Genomic DNA, 19,370 nt, shown 5'->3' with positions numbered 1-19,370 from the left:
GACTAGCACACACCACGTTAATCCGCGGAGGAAGGCAAAAATGGTGCTTTAGTCAATCTGGAATATTCTCACAGTAAGCTACAACTAGAAGAGTCTTGGGCGCCACTCTGTCCTCCACTGCAGCAAGCTCTGTGCAAAAAGACAACCAAGACAATCTTCTACTTAGGCGGGCGCCTCACCCATTCTGGTTCTAGACTACATTTCCCAGAAGTTCTTGCTGCTCTAATCTATTTTCGGCGCGAATCTAGCGACATTTTTCTATTTCTCAGGGGACATATGGCTCCATGGGATTGGCCTGGCCTTTGGAGGAAGCTTGTTTCTGGGATGTGGGGACTGTATCTGTATCTCAAGATCCTTGGCAGCAATCCCGAAAGGGGAGAAGAGGTGTAACTTGGCCCCAGGCGGTGCAGAAAATCCGAAGGCGAGGAGCCATCTTGTCCTAGCGGATCTGGCTCCGACTACATTTCCCAGCGACCCTGGCGCGTATAGGGCCGACCCATCACTTGCCTGCGGGACCCTCGGCCTCCGGGGAAGGGGAAGTGCAAGGTGAGCAACCTGGGTCCTGGGGGCTCGACTAGGTTCCGGATGTGCATCTCTGAGGGTCTGAAGGGACAGTCCAGGCGGGTCCGAAGTCTTGGGCCTGTATGATTTGATAGGACTGGGGGAGGGGGAAGGGTGGGATCCCATGTGTGTGATTGTGACCTTATGTGACCGTGCGGCGTTGTGTGTGCGTGTGATTATATGTCCCTGTAATGGGTGTATCATTGTGACTGACCATGCGCGCGAAACTGTGTGCAGGTGTGACTGTGGATATCCTCGCTGTGGTGTGTGATTGTGACAGTGTGCGGCTCCGACCCCGTAGTGGGACAAGTGATTGTGGGTACCCATATAACTTTGTGCTGTGTGTGTTGGGGTGGGGAGTGTAGAGAATCTGTGATTGTGCTGCTATGACTGTTATCTGAGGGCTGCCTCTGATGGTGGTTTTATGAACGTTAGCAGTACTAAGTGTACTGGATGTCTATGACTGTGTAAGGATGTGTGAGTGTGATCACTTAAGTTTTTGTGGCACCGTGTGTGCGGTTGGAAAGTGCCTGTAACTGTGCCAAGCTGACAGTGTGTGTGTCCCAGTGGTTGATGTGTGAGATCAGGACAGATTTTGGTCTTGAGCAGCAGACTTTTCCCCTTCTGCGGCCAGGAATGCTCAGGACAGCCTCCACTCCTCTGACCTCTCTCCTTCCCTCCTTCCCATGGGTAGTAGGTGTGGGTCCAGAGTGACCTCTTATCTAATCAGTCTGAGCCACAGAAAGACCTGGCATTTCATGATTCCTTTCTCCTTCCTCCAGCTCTGTCTTTCTCAGAGAGGTCCCCTGAGGAGAAGGAAGAATGGCTGTTGACCAAGCCCAATACAAGGTGCGCTGGGGTTTCCTTTTTGTTTTATAAGTACCCTGGTGCACATGTGCATGCTTTCATAAACATACCAATAGAGTTGCTAGGCCAGAAGATATGTCTGTATTTTCAAATTTCCTAGATAATGCTGGACTGATAACGGTTGTATCTGTTAAATTCTTACTAGCAGTTTATAAGCATAGTCATCCTGTATTCTAATACTTGGTCAGTTGGTGTTTTAATTTTTGATGACTCATCAGATATAATGCTACAGCATGTGGTTTTAAAAGTATAACCTACGTTATGGTGTGTTACACAGTAGTTTCACTGCCCTAAATATCCTCTGTGCTTTACCTATTCATCCCTCTTTGCTTCCTTCCTCCTAACCCCTGGCTACCATTGATCTTTTTACAGTCTCCATAGTTTTGCCTTTTCCAGAGTGTCATATAGTTGGCAAATAGAGCTTTTCATATTGACTTCTTTCACTTAGTATATGTCTTTTCATGATTCCATAGGCCATTTTCTTTTCTTTTCTTTTTTTGGCTGAATAAAATGGCACTGTCTAGATGTACCACAGTTTATTTAACCATTCACCTACTGAGGGACATCTTGTTTTTCTCAAGTTTTTGCAATTATGAATAAAGCTGCTATAAACATCTGTGCACAAGTTTTTGTGTGACATAATTTTTTAACTCTTTGGGATAAATATCAAGGTGCTTGCTAGATCATATGGTAAGAGTATGATTTTGTAAGAAGCTGCCAAACTGTCTTCCAAAGTGGCCATTCCGTTTTGCATTCCCACCAGCAATGTATGAGAGTTCCTGTTGTTTCACACCCTGGCCAGAATTTGGTTATCAGTGTCCTGGATTTTGGCCATTCTCATAGGTGTGTAGTGGAGGAGTCTTTTATTTAGACATTAAAATATATTTGTAAATTATAATAAATAGAGAATGTGATACTGGCAAAATAATAAACAGATCACTGAATCAAAGTAGAATCACAAATCCAAATGTATCATCTCTGATAAGGGTAGCATTTATTTTTAAATATTTATTTATTTGGCTGTGCAGGGTCTTAGTTGTTGCACTCAGGATCTCTGATCTTCATTGCAATGTGCGGGATCTTTTAGTTGTGGCAAGTGGGATCCAGTTCCCTGACCAGAGGTCACACCCTGGCCCCTTGCATTGGGAGCTCAAAGTTAGGCACTGGACTGCCAGGGAAATTCCAAGGGTAACATTTAAATCAGTATGGAAAATATATTCCATAGTCATCTATGGATGACTCTAAGGCTCATTTTTTCCCCCCGCATTTCAACATGTATGAAATAAGGTTATGTCTTAAATAGTTCCTCATTTCTTAGTAGCAGTAAAATAATGGTGCATGTTAAGTCGCATAGAATACTATATTATTCATATGTGATTTTGGTACATTTGGGTAAGCCCTCTCTGGGGGAAAATGAAGTAGGATTCTTAACTCATATCTTTTACTAAAGTAAAATTATAACTGATAGTCTCATGCCATTGTCTTTTACCAAATAATACCAAAATAAAAATAATAATTGATTAAAGGCTTAAATGTAATGAAAGCATTACAAGTGTAGAAAAAAGAAAAAATTTTTAATGTAAATATATATGAGTAAGAAAGCTCTTATTCCAGAACTAGAAGAGTTGAAATTTTAACTTTCGTGTGGCTAAAACACATAAGCAGAGGTTTTTGTTTTTTTTTTTTTAATATTTATTTGGCTGCACTGGGTCTTAGTTGCAGCACTTGGAATCTTTGATCTTTAGTTGCGGCATGTGGGATCAAATGCTCCTGCACTGGGAGCTCTGAGTCTTAGCCCCTGGACCACCAGGGAAGTCCCTGGTGGTTGTTTTTTAGAAAAAAACAAAGCTAGTGCATAAAGAAAGGATTGCCTCGGTGTGAATCTGAGCTTGGAAAATGAGAATTGCTTAAGGAAGTCTTTAGTCCTAATTGGGCTTCCCTAGTGATTGAGATGGTAAAGAATCCGCCTGCAATGCAGGAAACCCACGTTCGATCCCTGGGTTGGGAAGATCCCTTGGAGAAGGAAATGGCAACCCCTTCCATTCTTCTTGCCAGAAAAAAATCTCATGGACAGAGGAAACTGGTGGGCTATACTCCATGGGGTCACAAAGAGTCGGAGCAACTGGGCAACTAACACTTTCACTTCACACTTAGTCCTAATCAGAATAAACTGTGTTCCTGGCCACAGCCTGGCCACAGGCACCATTTAGGTAAAGCTGGCTTGGGGACCTGAGGGCTACAGAGGAGGGGTCCACTCAGAGCAGGTCATAGCAGCTCTGTCTTGGGTTCAGAGCAACAGCAGCACTGAGATGGGGCAAGGTCTTGCCTGGATCACTTGGCTGAGGCAGGAACCTGGGTTGCTTATATGAAGGAGAGGAATTATGAGTCTTTATTCCTTTGAATCAACTAGCTGGGATCCATTTTGCTGCAGCAAAAGCCTGGGATTTCTGGAGTTGAGGAATGAGGGGGATTTATTCCAGACTCCCACTCACTAACTAGAGTTATATCCCGAGACCAAGGGAAATGGAAGTAATTTTGCCTGGAGAGTCCAAAAGCTGTAAGGCTAGAGTTGTCTCTAGATATTTCTTTGATTTCCCAGGCCTGCCTTCTCAGAACACTATCTTTTTTCAGGAGAACAGCCCCAAGGAGGACTGATCATCTCCTGTAATACTGAAAGCCATGGCCCAGGTAAGTTAGCTGAGGCTCTTTCTTATCTTCCTGACATTCAATTCTTTCTAAGAAAAACAAACAAAATTTTAAGGGTATGTGAGCCCAATCTCTTACTTTGTAGGTAGCCCTTCCATCTCTTTCCTTTCTTTGCAATTTTTGTTGTTGTTGTTAGAAAAGAAAAAAAAAAATTCATTTGTCTGCTCTTTGGATTTTGCTGATTTCTTCTCTGGGGTATCATGTAAGTGTTTCCTGGGAATTGGTATGTAGGTCTTGATCAGATTCAGTTGGGATTTTTTTGTCAGGAATATTTCCTAGGTGGTGATGTGTGATTCCATTAGGAGGTGTATTATTTCCGGTTCTCTTTCCTTTTGTAATGTTAGCTACCAGTGAGGATTATTGTCTAGATTCATTAATTCATTAGAGGTTGCAAAATGATATTTAAATTCTGTCATTCATTTTCTATAGATTAGGTAGCATACTATGTTTAAAACATCTCATCAACTCTTTGGTCTAAAGGACCATTTGTATGGGAAAGAATGTTTGATTCTTTCCCCTTATTTACCAGTTTTTATTTTATTATTTATTTAATTATTGGCTGTGCCTGGGTCTTCGTTGCTGCTCACGGCCTTTCTCTAGTTGTGAAGAGCAGGTGCTTCTCTTGTTGTAGAGTTCAGACTCTAGAGCATGGACAGAGTAGTTAAGGTGCATGGGCTGAGTTGCTCCAAGGCATGTGGAATATTCTTGGACCAGGGGTCAAACCCAGGTCCCTTGCATTGGCAGGTGGATTTTTAACCACTAGACCACCAGGGAAGTCCTTTACCAATTTTTAAAATAATGAGTTGGTGTCTTAGAATCCTACAAAGATGACTAGTAATTTCTTATTCAATATTGTTAAGAGCTCATGGATTTAAACATTTTTGATCTAATCAGTCCATTACATTTGATCCTCAAATTACTGTCTTTGGCCAGTGGGAGGTTTTTCAAGTTGGCTCTTGAACCCTTTTAACATGATTCCAGTAGTTTTTGATAGCTCTCTTCTTTCTGAGAATGTTCAAACTCATCCGCTGCATTTGACTCAATTCTGAAATTGTCTCTTTGCCAACTTTTGTTCCTTTTATTTGAATACAATGCTTAGAGATGACAATCTAGACGCTAGGGATGTTCATTGCTACTGGGTTAATTATTGTTTCTGGGCCTTTTCTATAGACTGAGTCAGGAATTTATTTATTTTTTTTAGTATGAAATAAACTGGTAACTCTTGCATCTACTTCTAGGGTCCAAAGATACTGGTTCTCAGTGATACCAATGTAATTGCTCTTTGCTTTACCCCCAGATATAAGCACAGTAGTCTGTGAAATATTTCTTTCTGTTGCACAAATAATACATGTGTTTATTATTTCAGGGATCAGTGATGTTCACTGATGTGTCTATAGACTTCTCTCAAGAGGAGTGGGAATTCCTGAACCCTGATCAGAGGGACTTGTACAAAGATGTGATGTTGGAAAACTATAGCAATCTGGTGTCAATGGGTAAGGACATCTATGCTGGTAATTTTGAGTTCTCCCCTGGAATGTCTGTTTCTTCTGCAGTGAATTTCTCAGCTACTTTTCAAGTTACCAGCTGAATTTCTGCTCCCTGTTCTCAAATAAATGGTTTGAACTGAAATAGAAAGGAAGAGTGGGAAATGGGCAGCTCCCAGTTGGCTATGGCTGAGCCTCTTCTTTGTTTGACTGTTCCCATAGTAGCATCTCTTCCTTGATCTTCAAGGGACTGGGTATTACATTCGGGTCTGATTTACCCACAGCCTAACCATGTTCCATGTCTTTTCTTGTGAGCAGGACTTTACATCCCCAAACCTCAAGTTATCTCCTTATTGGAACAAGGGAAAGAGCCATGGATGATTGGCAGAGAGCTGACAAGAGGCCTGTGCTCAGGTGAGTGAGAAATGACTGGACCAAGGCAGGGCACTGTAGGTAATAACTCAGCTGATTCATGAAGAAACAGCACCCTTGAGATGTGATCTTGGAAGCTCCCATCAAAGCAGTAGGCCTGTGGGAAAAACTAACTCCTTTGAGCATGAGTTTACGAATGACCTGTTCCATTCCTTTCCTCACTTACTGCTCTTTCTGCTACTCTTTGTCCAATACCCTTCTTAATTTCACGTAGAAAGTGCCCTTCATATCCCCTGCAAAGAAAACTCTTTTACCCGTACTTTTTTTGTTTCCTATTTTTGGGCTGTGCCACGTGGCATGAGGAATCTTAATCCCTGACCAGGGTTTGATCCCATGCCCCCTGCCATGGAAGCGTGTTTTCTTAACCACTGGACCTCCAGGGAAGTCCCTACCTGTATTTTAAATTTTTAATTAATTTATTTATTATTTTGGCTGTGCTGGGTCTTCACTGCTGCGTGCAGGCTTTCTCTTCTTTGTAGTGCACAGGATTCCCATTGTGTGGGTTCTTTTGTTGGGAGCATGGACTCTAGGTGCATGGGCCTCAGTAGTTGCAGCTCATGGGCTCAGTAGTTGCAATTCCTGGGCTCTTGAGCACAGGCTCGATGGTGATGGAGCATGGCACGGGCTTAGTTGTCCCTCAACATGTAGGATCTTCCTGGACCCGTGATTGAACCCATGTCCCCTATTTTGGCAGGTGGATTCTTAACTGCTGGACCGTCAGGGAAGTTCTTCTACCTATATTTTAGATTCAGTTCCTTGCTAGGTTTTCTTCCTCTTAGACTCAACTAAATGTTTTCTGTTACCATTCCCAAAATAGTATACCTGTGTGTGTGTGTGCACGTTTGTGCATGTCTGCACGTACCTGCCCCAGCTCCAAGTCCTAGTCTTCATTATAGCTGCCCACCAATGACTGATTTTTTCTTTTGTTTGTTGTGCATTTTTCCTTTATCCATTATTTTTTATTTCCTAATTTGTGCAAAGGAGTCTGCCATGTGATGCATTTTTCTAATTGTGTCAACTGTGAAAAACTTGGGGTCAAAAAGTAGTGCTAAATAAATGAACCTCTCTACAAAACAGAAATGGACCCACAAGATATAGAAAACAGACTCGTGGTTGCCAAGAGGTAGGAAGGTGGGGGAGGGAAGGACTGGGAATTTGGGATTACCAGCTGTAAACCGTTAATATTACATATAGGACAGATAAACAACAAGGTCCTTCTGTATAGCACAGGGAATATAGTCCTTATCCTGTGATAAACCATAGTGGGAAAGAAAATCTATGGGAAATCTGATGGAAAAGAAACAATGTATGTATGTAATTGAGTCACTTGGCTGTATAGCAGAGATCGGCACAACATTGTAAGTCAACTCTATTTCAAAAAAAAAAAAAACATTAAACTTTTTAAAAAGTAGTGATAAAATATATCCATAAAATAACTTTCACAAAGTAGTGCCTGGTAAAAGAATCAGACGGTGGGGAGCTTAGCAGAAAGTCAGGAGCTAAATATTCAGAAATAGATTTAATCTATACTGAAATAGCAGTTGGAGCCTTGCAAGTGATTACAGTCACTGTCTAAAGAGACGATGCTGGGAAAAACAAAAAGGTCTTTGCCTAAATTGGGAACGAACGGGGCAGAGAAGAAGAGATTCGGTATAAAGTAGGCGAACCAAAAGAATACTTACATAATAGTTCTATATACTAAGCTTTGGTTCAGATGCTGTGATTATAATATTGAACAAAGCATTTAAAATTCTGCTGTCCTGGAGCTTATATTCTAGGGGATGCGAGAGAAAAAGTATATATCATATATATATGTATATGTCAGATGATAAATGCTATGAAGGAAGGTAGAGAAGGCCTTTTTAGAATTATTATTTTTCTTTAATAAATCTCTTTCTTACTTTCATGTGTTTATTTGGCTGTGCTGGGCCTTAGTCGCAGTACGTGGGATCTTCGATCTTTGTTGTGGCATCTTCTGGTTGTGGTGTGGAAACTCTTAGTTGCAGCATGTGGGATCTACTTCCCTGACTGGGCCCCCTGCATTGGGAGCATAGAGTCTTAGCCACAGAACCACCAGGAAAGTCCTGAAAGGTCCTTCTGATGAGGAAGGAAGTGAGGGAACAAATAACATAGATGTCTGGTAGAAGAGATTCAGGCAAAAGTCAGGAAGAACGAAGTTCCTGAGTTAGGAGTTTTTTGGCTCCTCTCTTTGTGATTGGAACAGAATGAGCCAAGAGGGAATTATGTGAAAGGAGATCAGCAAGGTAGCAGGATGCATGTGTGTTTGTGTGCTCGCTGCTAGTGGGAGGGAGGGTGTATCTGCGGATAACTTGAGGTCTTATAGGCCTTGGTGTGGGCTTTGAATTCTATTTTGTGCTCAGTCGTTCAGTCATGTCTGACTCTGCAACACTCTCGACTGCCTGCCAGGCTCCTCTGGGATGTAAAGCCATTCCATTCTGAGTGAGGTGATTTGAACAGAGGAGTGACTTCATGTTTTTAAAGGATCCCTCTAACTCAGTGGTTGATAATTTTGGATTCCTTTGGATAGAATTGTGGGAACTCATGAACTTGGATGAAAAGAAAAAAAAATGCATCTTTACATCTAGTAATCTGTAATTGCAATTTAGCATGTCTTCCTGTTATTATGTATGCAGCAAACCATGATAGTGTTAGTAGTTTCTGTGACTTTGACATGAATGGAAATCACAGATATTTTCATATCATTTTACTGTTATTGTAGACATACTGAAATATCATTTGTGGTCATCACTATTTCAGAATTACAGGCTCACTGCTAGGACTTACTATTTAATTTTACTTATTTATTTATGGCTGTGCTGGGTCTTCATTACTGCTTTCTTTAGTTGTGGTGAGTGGGGGCTACTCGCTAACTGTGGTGAGCAGGATTCTCTTTGCGGTGGTTTCTCTTGTCACAGAGCATGAGTTTTAGGGTGCACCAGCTTCAGTAGTTGTGGCACACAGGCTTAGTTGCTCCTTGGCTTTTGGGATCTTCCCAGACCAGGGATAGAACCCATGTTCCCTGCATTGGCAGGCAGATTCTTAACCACTAGACCACCAGGGAAGTCTGGTCTTAGATATGTTCATAGAGAAGAAAACTCCAGGCAAAGTGGAGAACCCCTGTGCAGGCCCTTCTGAGAGGGGAAGAATTGGTGTGTTTGAGGAATGGAACGAAGTCAGTGTTGTTGCCCCCAGGAGCAAGCAAAAGCAGAGTGTGAGTTGAGATTGGAGAGACAAGTAGGAACTACATTATTCAGTCTTTGCTGGATTTTGAGCAGTGGAAGCCTGGGCCAAATGTCATTTTGGTGCTTGAATAGGTTAGAGAGTATGAGAACTTGGTGGGGATCTGGGTTAGGAGTCTACTTGAGTGGTCTGAGTTAGAGACTACTCTGAGTTAAACTCTTTCTGGTTTGAAAGAGGGCATTGGCAGTGGTGATAAAAAAAATTACTGAGGAGGTTAACTGGATGAAAGTTGCTGAAAGATCCTATGAAGGTAGGAGGAAAGAATATACTGAAATGAATTCCCTGTTTCTGGCTTGAGATACTCTAATCGAGTCTATTTTGATGTCTTCAAACTGTTCAATTTGCGTAAAATATCCATCAGCTGTCATATACTGAACACTTTATTCAACAACATTTACTATACTTTTCCTCATCCTTGTAGTAATCACAAATTAAGGATTAGCTCCCTTTTACAGATGAAGAAATGGGGACTAGAAAGGTTAAATAATTGCCTTGGAACCTGTTGTGAGTAACTGTCAGTTTGGGGACTCAGCTCTCGTTAGTCTGCTTCTGACTCCTGTCGTCCTTCCATGGCAGTATCTTGCACTGTGTCTTATTATTATTTATAATCCTCATGTGAAACTCTTGAGAATTTTTTTTAAATTGAACTATAGGTGATTTACAATGTTGTGTTCGTTTCTGGTGTACAGCAAAGTGATTCAGTTATACACATATGTATGTATATATACACACATATTTTTTTCAGATTCATTTTCATTATGGTTTATTGTAAGATATTAAATATAGTTCCCTGTGCTATATGGTGGGAACTTGTTTATTTTATATATAATAGTGTCTATCTGCTATTCCCCAAATCCTAATTTATCTCTCTGACTTTTTCCCCTTTGACTTTTCCCCTATGGTAACCATAAGTTTGTTTTCTAGATATATGAGTCTTTCTGTTTTGTAAATAACTTCATTTGTATAATTTTTTTTTAGATTCCACATACAAGTGATATCATAACAGTATTTGTCTTTCTCTGTGTGATTTTCTTAGTATGATAATATCTAGTCTATCCATGTTGTTGCAGATGGCATCATTTCTTTTTATGGTTGAGTAATATTCCAGTGTGTGTGGGTGTGTATGTGTGTATATCACCTTTATCCATTCATCTGTCTGTGGCTGTTTAGGTTGCTTCCATGTCTTGGCTGTTGTAAATAGTACTGCTGTGAACATTGGGATGTATGTATCTTTTTGAATTATGGTTTTCATCTTTTCTTAATGTATGCTTAGGAGTGAGATTGGTGGATCATATGGTATTAATAACTCTATTTTTAGTTCTTTAAGGAACTACCATACTATTCTCCATAGTGACAGCGCCAATTTATATTCCCACCAATAGTGTATAAGGATTTTTTTTTCCATACCCTCTCTAGCATTTATTATTTGTAAATTTTTGGATGATGGCCATTCTGACAGGTGTGAGGTGGTATCTTATTGTGGTTTTGATTTGCATTTCCCTGGTGATTAGGTTGAGCACCTTTTCATATATCTATTGGCCATCTGAATGTCTTCTTTGGAGAAATATCTATTTAGATTTGCCCATTGTTTGATTGGTTTTTTGATTGTTTGATATTGAGCTGTATGAACTATTTGTATATTTTAGAAATAAGCCATTTTCAGTTGCATCATTTGCAAATATTTTCTCCTATTCTGTAGGTTGTCTTTTCATTTTGTTTATTGTTTGTTGTGCTGTTGCACTGTGTCTTTTTTCTCTCTCTGTATGCCTTAAACTTCAGTGGCCTCCCCTCCCAGTCACTGTGGTGGTATTAGTACATGAGCAAATCTCTCTCTTGTCCCAGGATCAGCATCACAAAATTCTAAGGCAAACAGTATTTTCACTGAATCTCCAGCACATAACATTTTCTGAGTCTTCCCTATCTGCTACTCACATCAAATTAGTTCAGTACCTTAGACTTTGGGCTTCCCCAGTCCACAGTGGTAAAGAATCCACTTGCCAATGCCGGTGTATTCAGGAGACACAGATTAGATCTCTGGGTCATGAAGATCCCCTGGATGAGGGAATGGCAACCCACTCCAGCATTCTTGCCTGGGAAATCCCATGGACAGAGGAGCCTGGTGGGCTACAGCCCATGGGATCAAAAAGAGTTGGACACATCTGAGTGACTGAGCATACATTCACTTTAGGCTTATCTCAGGCTAGTCCCCCATGTGGCTAACTCTCTGATCACTTTCAATATGTCCTCACATCCAATATGTCCTTTATTATGGACCTTATTCTTCTTTATCCCCAGCTGGGTAAACTGCAGTTTACTTCTGACTCCCAACAACCCAGAGTCAGCCTAAGCCCCACAGGTTAATAGCCAGCCTTCCACAAGACTGCTCCCACTCCTGACCCCAGCTGCGAGTCCCACTCAAACTTCTGACCAACTGACTATAAATTCAGGTATTTCCATACCCCCCTGCAGGCTCAATAATTTGGTAAAACAGTTCAGAAGACTCAGGGAAGTGCTATACTTACAATTGGAGTTTTACTATAAAGGATATCAGATGAGTTGGTAGGCTTTGGATGCAGAGGTTCCATACCCTCTCCCTGTGAAGCACCAACCAGAAAACTCCACTGAACTTTGGTGTTGAGTTTTTACTGTGTTATAGCCACGCTTTCCAGGAAACAGACTCACTCAGAAGGACAATGCAGATAGTGGAGTGCAGTTTATTACAACGGCGGGCCCAAGGCAGAGTCTCCTCTTAGCCAAGGACCCCGTCCAGCATTTGTGAAAATCTTTTATACCCCATGCGTACGTGTCCTAACCCACCACCTACCCCATGTGTACGTGTCTAAACCCACCACCTACCCCATGTGTACGTGTCCAAACAGTCAATAGTCAATAAGCCCGCAGTTACATTCCAACCAGTTAATAATCCATAAGCCTGTGATTACATCCTGATAGATACGAAAAAAAGTTTATGACCTGTCCGGAGACAGGGGTGATTACTGTATGCTTCCTCTTAGGCAATGAGTAGCCTGGATGTGATCTTCAAGATTCCCCTGTCTGGAGGGGGTCTTATCCTTCCATTGTCGTCCCCACAGGCACTAAGCAGAGAGTTCAGAGTCCGCTGGAGAGGCAGCCGAGCACGGCCAGCACGGACAGGCCTGAGATGGAGTCCAGGCCCTATGAATTCCTTCTTCATTCCCCGCTCTTGATGCTCTTAGTTTCCATAAGGAGCATCACTCATTGAGATATATTGTACCTTAGCCCTCCTGTCACCCACATGACAGAATGCTATCAACCTCTGGGTTACAAAATTCACAAGACATTGTAGGAAGCAGGGCCCACAGAGCAGTATGATTAAGATTACTATAACAACAGTTACAATGGTTTTCCACCAGTCTCCCTTTACCCAGGAGAGAACTGAAGTCCAAAAGGGAATATTTTCATTAGACATGGCTTTCGCTTGATTTTGCATATCCTTCAAGGCAGTAGATACATTTCCAGACAGGTCAGGGATGTACACACAACATTCAACTTTAATTACGGCACAAGTCCCTCCTTGGGCTGCTGTGAGTATGTCTAATGCCATCCTATTTTGAATTACTGCCTTCCTCATCTGAATTTGTTCTTCATTCAAAGCTTGAATGGCTTTTGTACTGTCTAAGAGGGCTTGTTTAGTGAAATTAGTTAAGGCCTCTACCTTAACCATGATATCTGTTGTTCCTACAGAGGGTACAAACAAGGCAGCAAGATAGTCATACCATTAGAACACAGATCGTGTTCATCTTGCATGCAGATAAGGCAGGTTTACTGGAGGCTGGTGCAGGCCAGGCTTAATACTGCCATGGGCGAAAGCAAATCCTAATGTGCAACGCCCCACCCAGCCAACTGGTAACCATGGCCATAAGTTAAGTCCACAGAGCCACTGGGTCCCATTGGGGGCTACCCAGCGGATTCCAGGATTATATTTCCTGTTGGAACCGGGCCACTGAACAGACTGATTGGGGTGATAGGTAACTTCCAAGATTTGTTTACATTGTTCAGGGGGCAAATAACCCATATATTTTAATTCTTTTGGGTCTAGGGGGTGGTCTCCAAACCCAACTTTCTGTTCTTTTTGTTCCCAGCAAATAGTAGCAGGGGTAATCAACTGTCCTTTCTCAGGAGTCATCCAGAAATATTCATCCCAGACCTGGTAGTATTGCTCAAGGTACCGGGAGGCCTGTCCCCCTTTTGTTAAGGGAGCCCTTTTCCTCTTTAATTTTCGTATATGAGGTATAAGCCTTTGTTATCTCCATAAGGCTGGTGTTCATGTTAAATGTAACCCTATGTCCCTGGCCCATTGATGGCTTCTTCTTACACCAGGAGAGCAAAGAAAGGTTATGGTTGGTGAGAGAGAGAAAAGTTCCTTTCTGTTGCTCTAAGAAGGAACACAGTGGTATAAAGTCCCCATAACAGAGTGGCGATACCCACCAGGGGAGTCCGTCCATTACTGACAGGGGCATGGCCCCACATACCCAACAGTTGGAGGAGTTGTGGAAGTTCGCGTAAGAATGTGCCCACGAGATGAAGACGTTGTCCTGTGCAGGAACACTGGTCAGGTTCAGAATTGCGTTGATGAGGCCGAGCAGCAGGAGTCATTTACCCAGCTCCATCCTGTAGAGGGCTCGTCCGGGATCTCGTTCTCTTCTTCCTCTTCAGAATGATCTTGGTTCCCCGTGGGTCGGTGGGGTCCTTCTGGGTGGTCCACTCAGCGTCTTCCGGGTCAGTGTTGTATGCCTTCTTTGCTCTGGTGTGATGGATCCAAGGGGCAATGACTGCAACTTTAACTGCAGTAGGGGTAGTTAGAATAACATAAGGGCCCTTTCACCAAAGGCTAGCAAATCATGTTCCCAATCTTTGACCCATACTTGGTCACCAAGTGTAAACTCATGAATCTGTTCCCCAAGGGGGAACGGCACCCTTTCTTGTACAAACTTAGTTACCCGATTTATTACCTTACCCAGTTCCATCTGCTGTGAAATCCTGTCCCCCCTTACCTGAGGCAAATTTGTTGACACCTGTTTTATTATGGGAGGAGGCCTCCCATACACAATTTCGTATGGAGAATAGCCTTGGGACTGTGGGGTCATCTTGAGTCTGAGCAGAGCCATCGGAAGCAAGTCCACTCAGGAGCAGTCAGTTTCTCTGATCCACTTGGAGAGTCTCTTTAAGTGTCCAGTTGGTTCATTCCACCATCTCAGAACTCTGGGCCTATATGCAGTGTGCAGTTTCCATTTGATGTTTAAAGTTTTGCTTACTTGTTGTACTAAATCAGCTGCAAAAGCCGGGCCATTGCCTGATCCAATGCTGGTAGGAAATCCAAATCTGGGAACCATTTCCCTAAGCAGGCACCGGGCTACTTCTGATGCTCTTTCAGTCCAGGTAGGAAAAGCTTTTACCTATCTCAAGAATGCACATACCATGACTAGCAGGTAACGGTAGTGTCGGTGAGGTTTCATTTCAGTGAAGTCCACTCCCAGGTGTTCAAGGGGCAGTGTGCCTTTCAGCTGAATACCCAGAGGATTTTGTCTGAATACCCGAGAGGCAGCATTAACCTGTGAGCAGGCAGCATGGCCTAGGTGGGTCGCTTGGTGTGTTTGGCTTACCAGAGTGTGTGCCAGCTCCTCCGGTACCAATAATTTGTCACTTGGCAATTCCTACCATCTCTTTTCAGTCTTGATGGCCCCTTCTGCTCTGGCTAACCCAACAGCTGTTGTCCTTGTTTTATCAGGCTAGTGCCATCAGTATATAGGACCCAATTAGGGTCTGGAACCTTGAGCCCTTCTTTAAAACAAACCCCAGATATCTTACCTCCTCTTTGTAGATTGTGCCTTCTTTTTCAACACCTGGTAACCTGCTTCCATCAACAGCTGGAGCAGTGCATTTGTCCCTTTCCAGCATTTTTCGTTGGTCTCAGGCAGCCAGCAGCAGGTCATCCCCGTATTGTAGGAGCTGATATCCATACTCTTCTGGATGGAATGAGTCCAGATCAGAAGCCAAGGCTTCCCCAAAGATGGCTGTGGAGTTAGCCTTTATTATCTGGTGCTCCCGACTGGATCTTCCCATTCAAAGGCAATGATGGGCTGTGATGCTGGGGCGAGGTGTATGCAGAAGAAGGCATCCTTGAGATCTAGGCAAGGGTAAACTTTAGTCCTCAGCGGGAGGAGGCTAAGCAAGGTATAGGGGTTTGGAACAGTGGGGTGTAAAGTCACAGTAGCCTGGTTGACTAGCCTGAGATCTTGTACAGGCCTATAGTCCTGTCCTCCTTCCCTGTTGACTGACAGGATTGGCGTATTCCAAGCCGACTGGCACTCTACTAGAATGCCTGCTTGTTTCAATCTATTGATGTGGGGCAATATGCCGGTTCAGGCTCCATCCGTAGCGGGTACCGGCGCCCTCTAACCGGGATGGTGCCTGGTTTGAGTTCCATTATCACTGGGGCATGATGTTCAGCCAGCCTGGGGGGAGGGGGGGTTGTCTTCCACCCAGACCTCAGGGAATAATTGAGTTAGCTCTCTCATGCTCTTCCGGCCCACCCGGTTCTGCCTTCAGAGGCTCATGCAACCTCCACTCATCTTGGGGTGGTATTGAGAGAGAGGGCAAATAAGTCATAGAGTCCGTCCAGAAGGTGGGCCTCTCCTCAGGGGAGAAAGTCACCTGTGCTCCTAGTTTGGAGAGCAAGTCTCCTCCCAACAGGGGTACTGGGCACTTAGGAATGTCACTTGGTGCCCCCCCCATCTGACATTTTCTGGGCTGGCAAAACGATTTAGTCATCTCTTCTCCGGATACCCCAGTAACAGCGGCAGTCTTTTTGGACAGAGGTGCCACAGGTTTTGTTACTACCGACAGTTCTGCTCCTGTATCCACCATGAAGTCAATGTTTTGGTCCCCCACTTTTAAGGTCACCATGGGCTCTCAGGGACCTGATATCTCAGCCCTAGCAGCCCTAGTTAATTTCCAAGTCAGCAAGCTCCACAACTGCGGGAGCTTCCTCTTCCTTCCTTGCCTTAGGGCATTCATTCTTCCAGTGGCCAAAAGCTCGGCACCGGGCACACTGGTTTGGCTGTAACGGGCCCAGGGCCTCCCTTGGGACCGGCTGAAGGACTGTCCTGTCCCTGGGGCAGATGAGGTTTTCTGGAGGGCCCAAGTTAGACTTTCCCAGAGCAGCAGCTTGCACCGTAAGTCTCTTGTCTGTTCTCTTTCATTCCCTCCGTCTCTCTGGCAGAGCGCGGTCTCTGCTTAATTCCAACGTCTCCCTCCCCCTCTTGTCAGTACTCACCGGGAGAGGCGGGTATAGCTTGGGCGGTTCGGGTGGAGCCGGATCCTGGAAGTGTTGGCCAGAGGCTTCTGTCACCGGGATCGGAGCCTGCCCAAACAGCGGCTCTACGAACTCCGGGAAAGCTGGCGGAGGAGTAGCGGCTGTTGCAGAAACTTCACCTGGCCCTGGATCGGGCATTAAGGAGGCCTCCGGTCCTGGTGAAGCACTGGGAGGCAGGCGTGTCATTATCCAGTATGGGAGAGGGGTCAGGTCATCCCCATCCAAATCCTGTAGAATTTCCTTTTTTATCATCAGTCAATTTTTGTGCCCTTAATATTTTTCCCTTTCCCTTCTGGATACAGAACCTTGTCCAAGTAGGAGGGTCTCAAGCTAACCCTAGCCATGAGTCAATAGATGGATATTGATCCAGGTGTCCTGGCTCTCCTGTGAGTACTGTATAGATTGCTTCCACTATTTTTAAGTTCACGGTGTTCTCTGGTGGCCATCCTGCTCCCATAGGGGTCCATTCGACCTCACAGAGTATGTGGAGGCAGTTAGGCTTCATCTTCACCCCATAGTCTCCTCCTAATCCCTTCTTTAAATTTTTAATCATACACTCCGATACAGTTGCCTTAGATTCACTTTCCCCCATCTTGCTTACCTTCTCAGACCTTCTTCTACTTTTTCTTTTCGTTCTGTCTACGAAGTTCTCAGTACCCTATGTACTTCTGATATTTCCACTCAGTGACACTTAAATTGCCATTCTGCCTCCTTCCTAATTGGGGTGAGAAGAGCCTTACCTGCCACATCCCAGAGGGAGAAGGGGGATCAGCGTGTCTTCACCTGCTGGTCAGCACAGCTGAACCAGAACATCACATGGTCCGAGACTGTTTCTCCCTTAGAGTCCATTCTGCCTTGGTGGGCTTGATCAGGTGCGGATGAAAACACAGATGGGTTAAATATCTCATGTCCCAGGCCATCTCCGGAAAAGCCAATTCATACTCACTTCTGTTTCCCCCTCCTTCTAGCCTAACAATTCCCAGGGCGGGGGTCAAGAATTTCATAGCAGACGGGACACCTCCTGGGGGAGGGCAGAATACGAGCATACAAGGACCAGTTTCCTATCCTAAAAATCCCCTGGTGATCGCTTGGTAATAATTTTCCCCAAGACGGTGTGGACACACCTCCTAAATGTCCTTCACAAATTTCCTTCCTAAACCCTAGCAGGCTCGTCAACCTGTACCAAGCAATCGCCACCTGCCTATTCCAGGCTCCTGTGGGTCCCCGCTCCTTCTAGTCCCTCCCAGGGCGGGTGATCAGGCCCCCTCTTCCACCCTGCTGGTTGGGCTCCTCCTCACCTGAGCGCTCAGTTCCCCTGCTGCCATCCACTACCTGCCAAAGCGAAGAAACCGGGCTTTGAAAGGCTGAATCCTTCCAGAGGGGCGAGGCGCCTTCCCCCCTCTAGGAGATTCAAGCCACAAAGCCTCGGGGTGGCCTCAAATGAGACCTGTCTCCACAAAGTGAAGAGTTTCCCGGCCCATGCACCAAATGTTATAGCCACGCTTTCTGGGAAACAGACTCACTCAGAAGGACAATGCAGATAGTGGAGTGCAGTTTATTACGCCGGCGGGCCCAAGGCAGAGTCTCCTCTTAGCCAAGGACCCCGTCCAGCATTTGTGAAAATCTTTTATACCCCATGCGTACGTGTCCAGACTAAACCCACCACCTACCCCATGTGTACGTGTCTAAACCCACCACCTACCCCATGTGTACGTGTCCAAACAGTCAATAGTCAATAAGCCCGCAGTTACATTCCAACCAGTTAATAATCGATAAGCCTGTGATTACATCCTGATAGATACGAAAAAAAGTTTATGACCTGTCCGGAGACAGGGGTGATTACGGTATGCTTCCTCTTAGGCAATGAGTAGCCTGGATGTGATCTTCAAGATTCCCCTGTCTGGAGGGGGTCTTATCCTTCCATTGTCGTCCCCACAGGCACTAAGCAGAGAGTTCAGAGTCCGCTGGAGAGGCAGCCGAGCACGGCCAGCACGGACAGGCCTGAGATGGAGTCCAGGCCCTATGAATTCCTTCTTCAATTGGAGCTTAATTACATAATTATATTTAAGCATAATTAATTGGCATAATTGATTAGGGCATCAGCCACTCAATCTCTGGCCTCCCTCTCTTTCTCAGGGGTCAAGTAGCTGAAAATCCCAGCCCTCTCATCATATGTTGGGTCTTTCTAGTGAACAGTCCCCATCCTAAATCTGGGGACCCACCATGAGTCACCTCATTAGCACAGTGAAAACACTGCTATCTCTCAGTAAATACAAAGGGTTTTTGAAGCTCTTTGTTATGAACTAGGGACAAAAATCAAATTTATACTTTATTATACCAGAGAGCCCAAGAATCTTTCCTTTTATTTATAAAAATCTATGCTTTTATTCCTCTTAGGAGACCTTTAATGGATGTAAAAAAAAAATAGCCACTTTGTATAATACATATCGTATGATGATATACTTTGTTTCTTACATATACATATAAGCTCATATAGATGTATATACTACTAGTCATCTTTTATGCCGAAGCATTATATATTTATCAACTTTTCCAAATGACTCTGGTCCACATCAATATTTGAGAATCATTGTGGTTTTCTATTTCCATAGATTCTGCCTGCTGCTTCCTGCTTTACATCTCATTAATTTTTGTGTATTTCTTGTCCATTTTTCAGATGCAACAGATATACTTGAGAATTCTAT

At 43.9% G+C, this 19,370-nt stretch overlaps 1 protein-coding gene across 1 annotated transcript in view; it reads left to right on the top strand.

Moving 5' to 3' along the window:
• LOC122421285 (zinc finger protein 629-like) overlaps nucleotides 1–19,370 on the top strand; it is a 43,706-nt gene continuing 24,336 nt past the window's right edge. The window contains exons 1-5 of the mRNA XM_043437151.1: nucleotides 1–546; nucleotides 1,344–1,410; nucleotides 4,060–4,116; nucleotides 5,501–5,627; nucleotides 5,937–6,032. Of these exons, the coding sequence (XP_043293086.1) occupies nucleotides 4,108–4,116; nucleotides 5,501–5,627; nucleotides 5,937–6,032 (232 nt within the window). The 5' untranslated portion in view covers nucleotides 1–546; nucleotides 1,344–1,410; nucleotides 4,060–4,107. The remainder of the gene's footprint in view (nucleotides 547–1,343; nucleotides 1,411–4,059; nucleotides 4,117–5,500; nucleotides 5,628–5,936; nucleotides 6,033–19,370) is intronic.

This window comes from Cervus canadensis, chromosome 18 (assembly GCF_019320065.1).
Source record: "Cervus canadensis isolate Bull #8, Minnesota chromosome 18, ASM1932006v1, whole genome shotgun sequence".
Lineage (NCBI taxonomy): Eukaryota > Metazoa > Chordata > Mammalia > Artiodactyla > Cervidae > Cervus > Cervus canadensis.
This window is presented reverse-complemented; position numbering and strand designations above follow the sequence as displayed.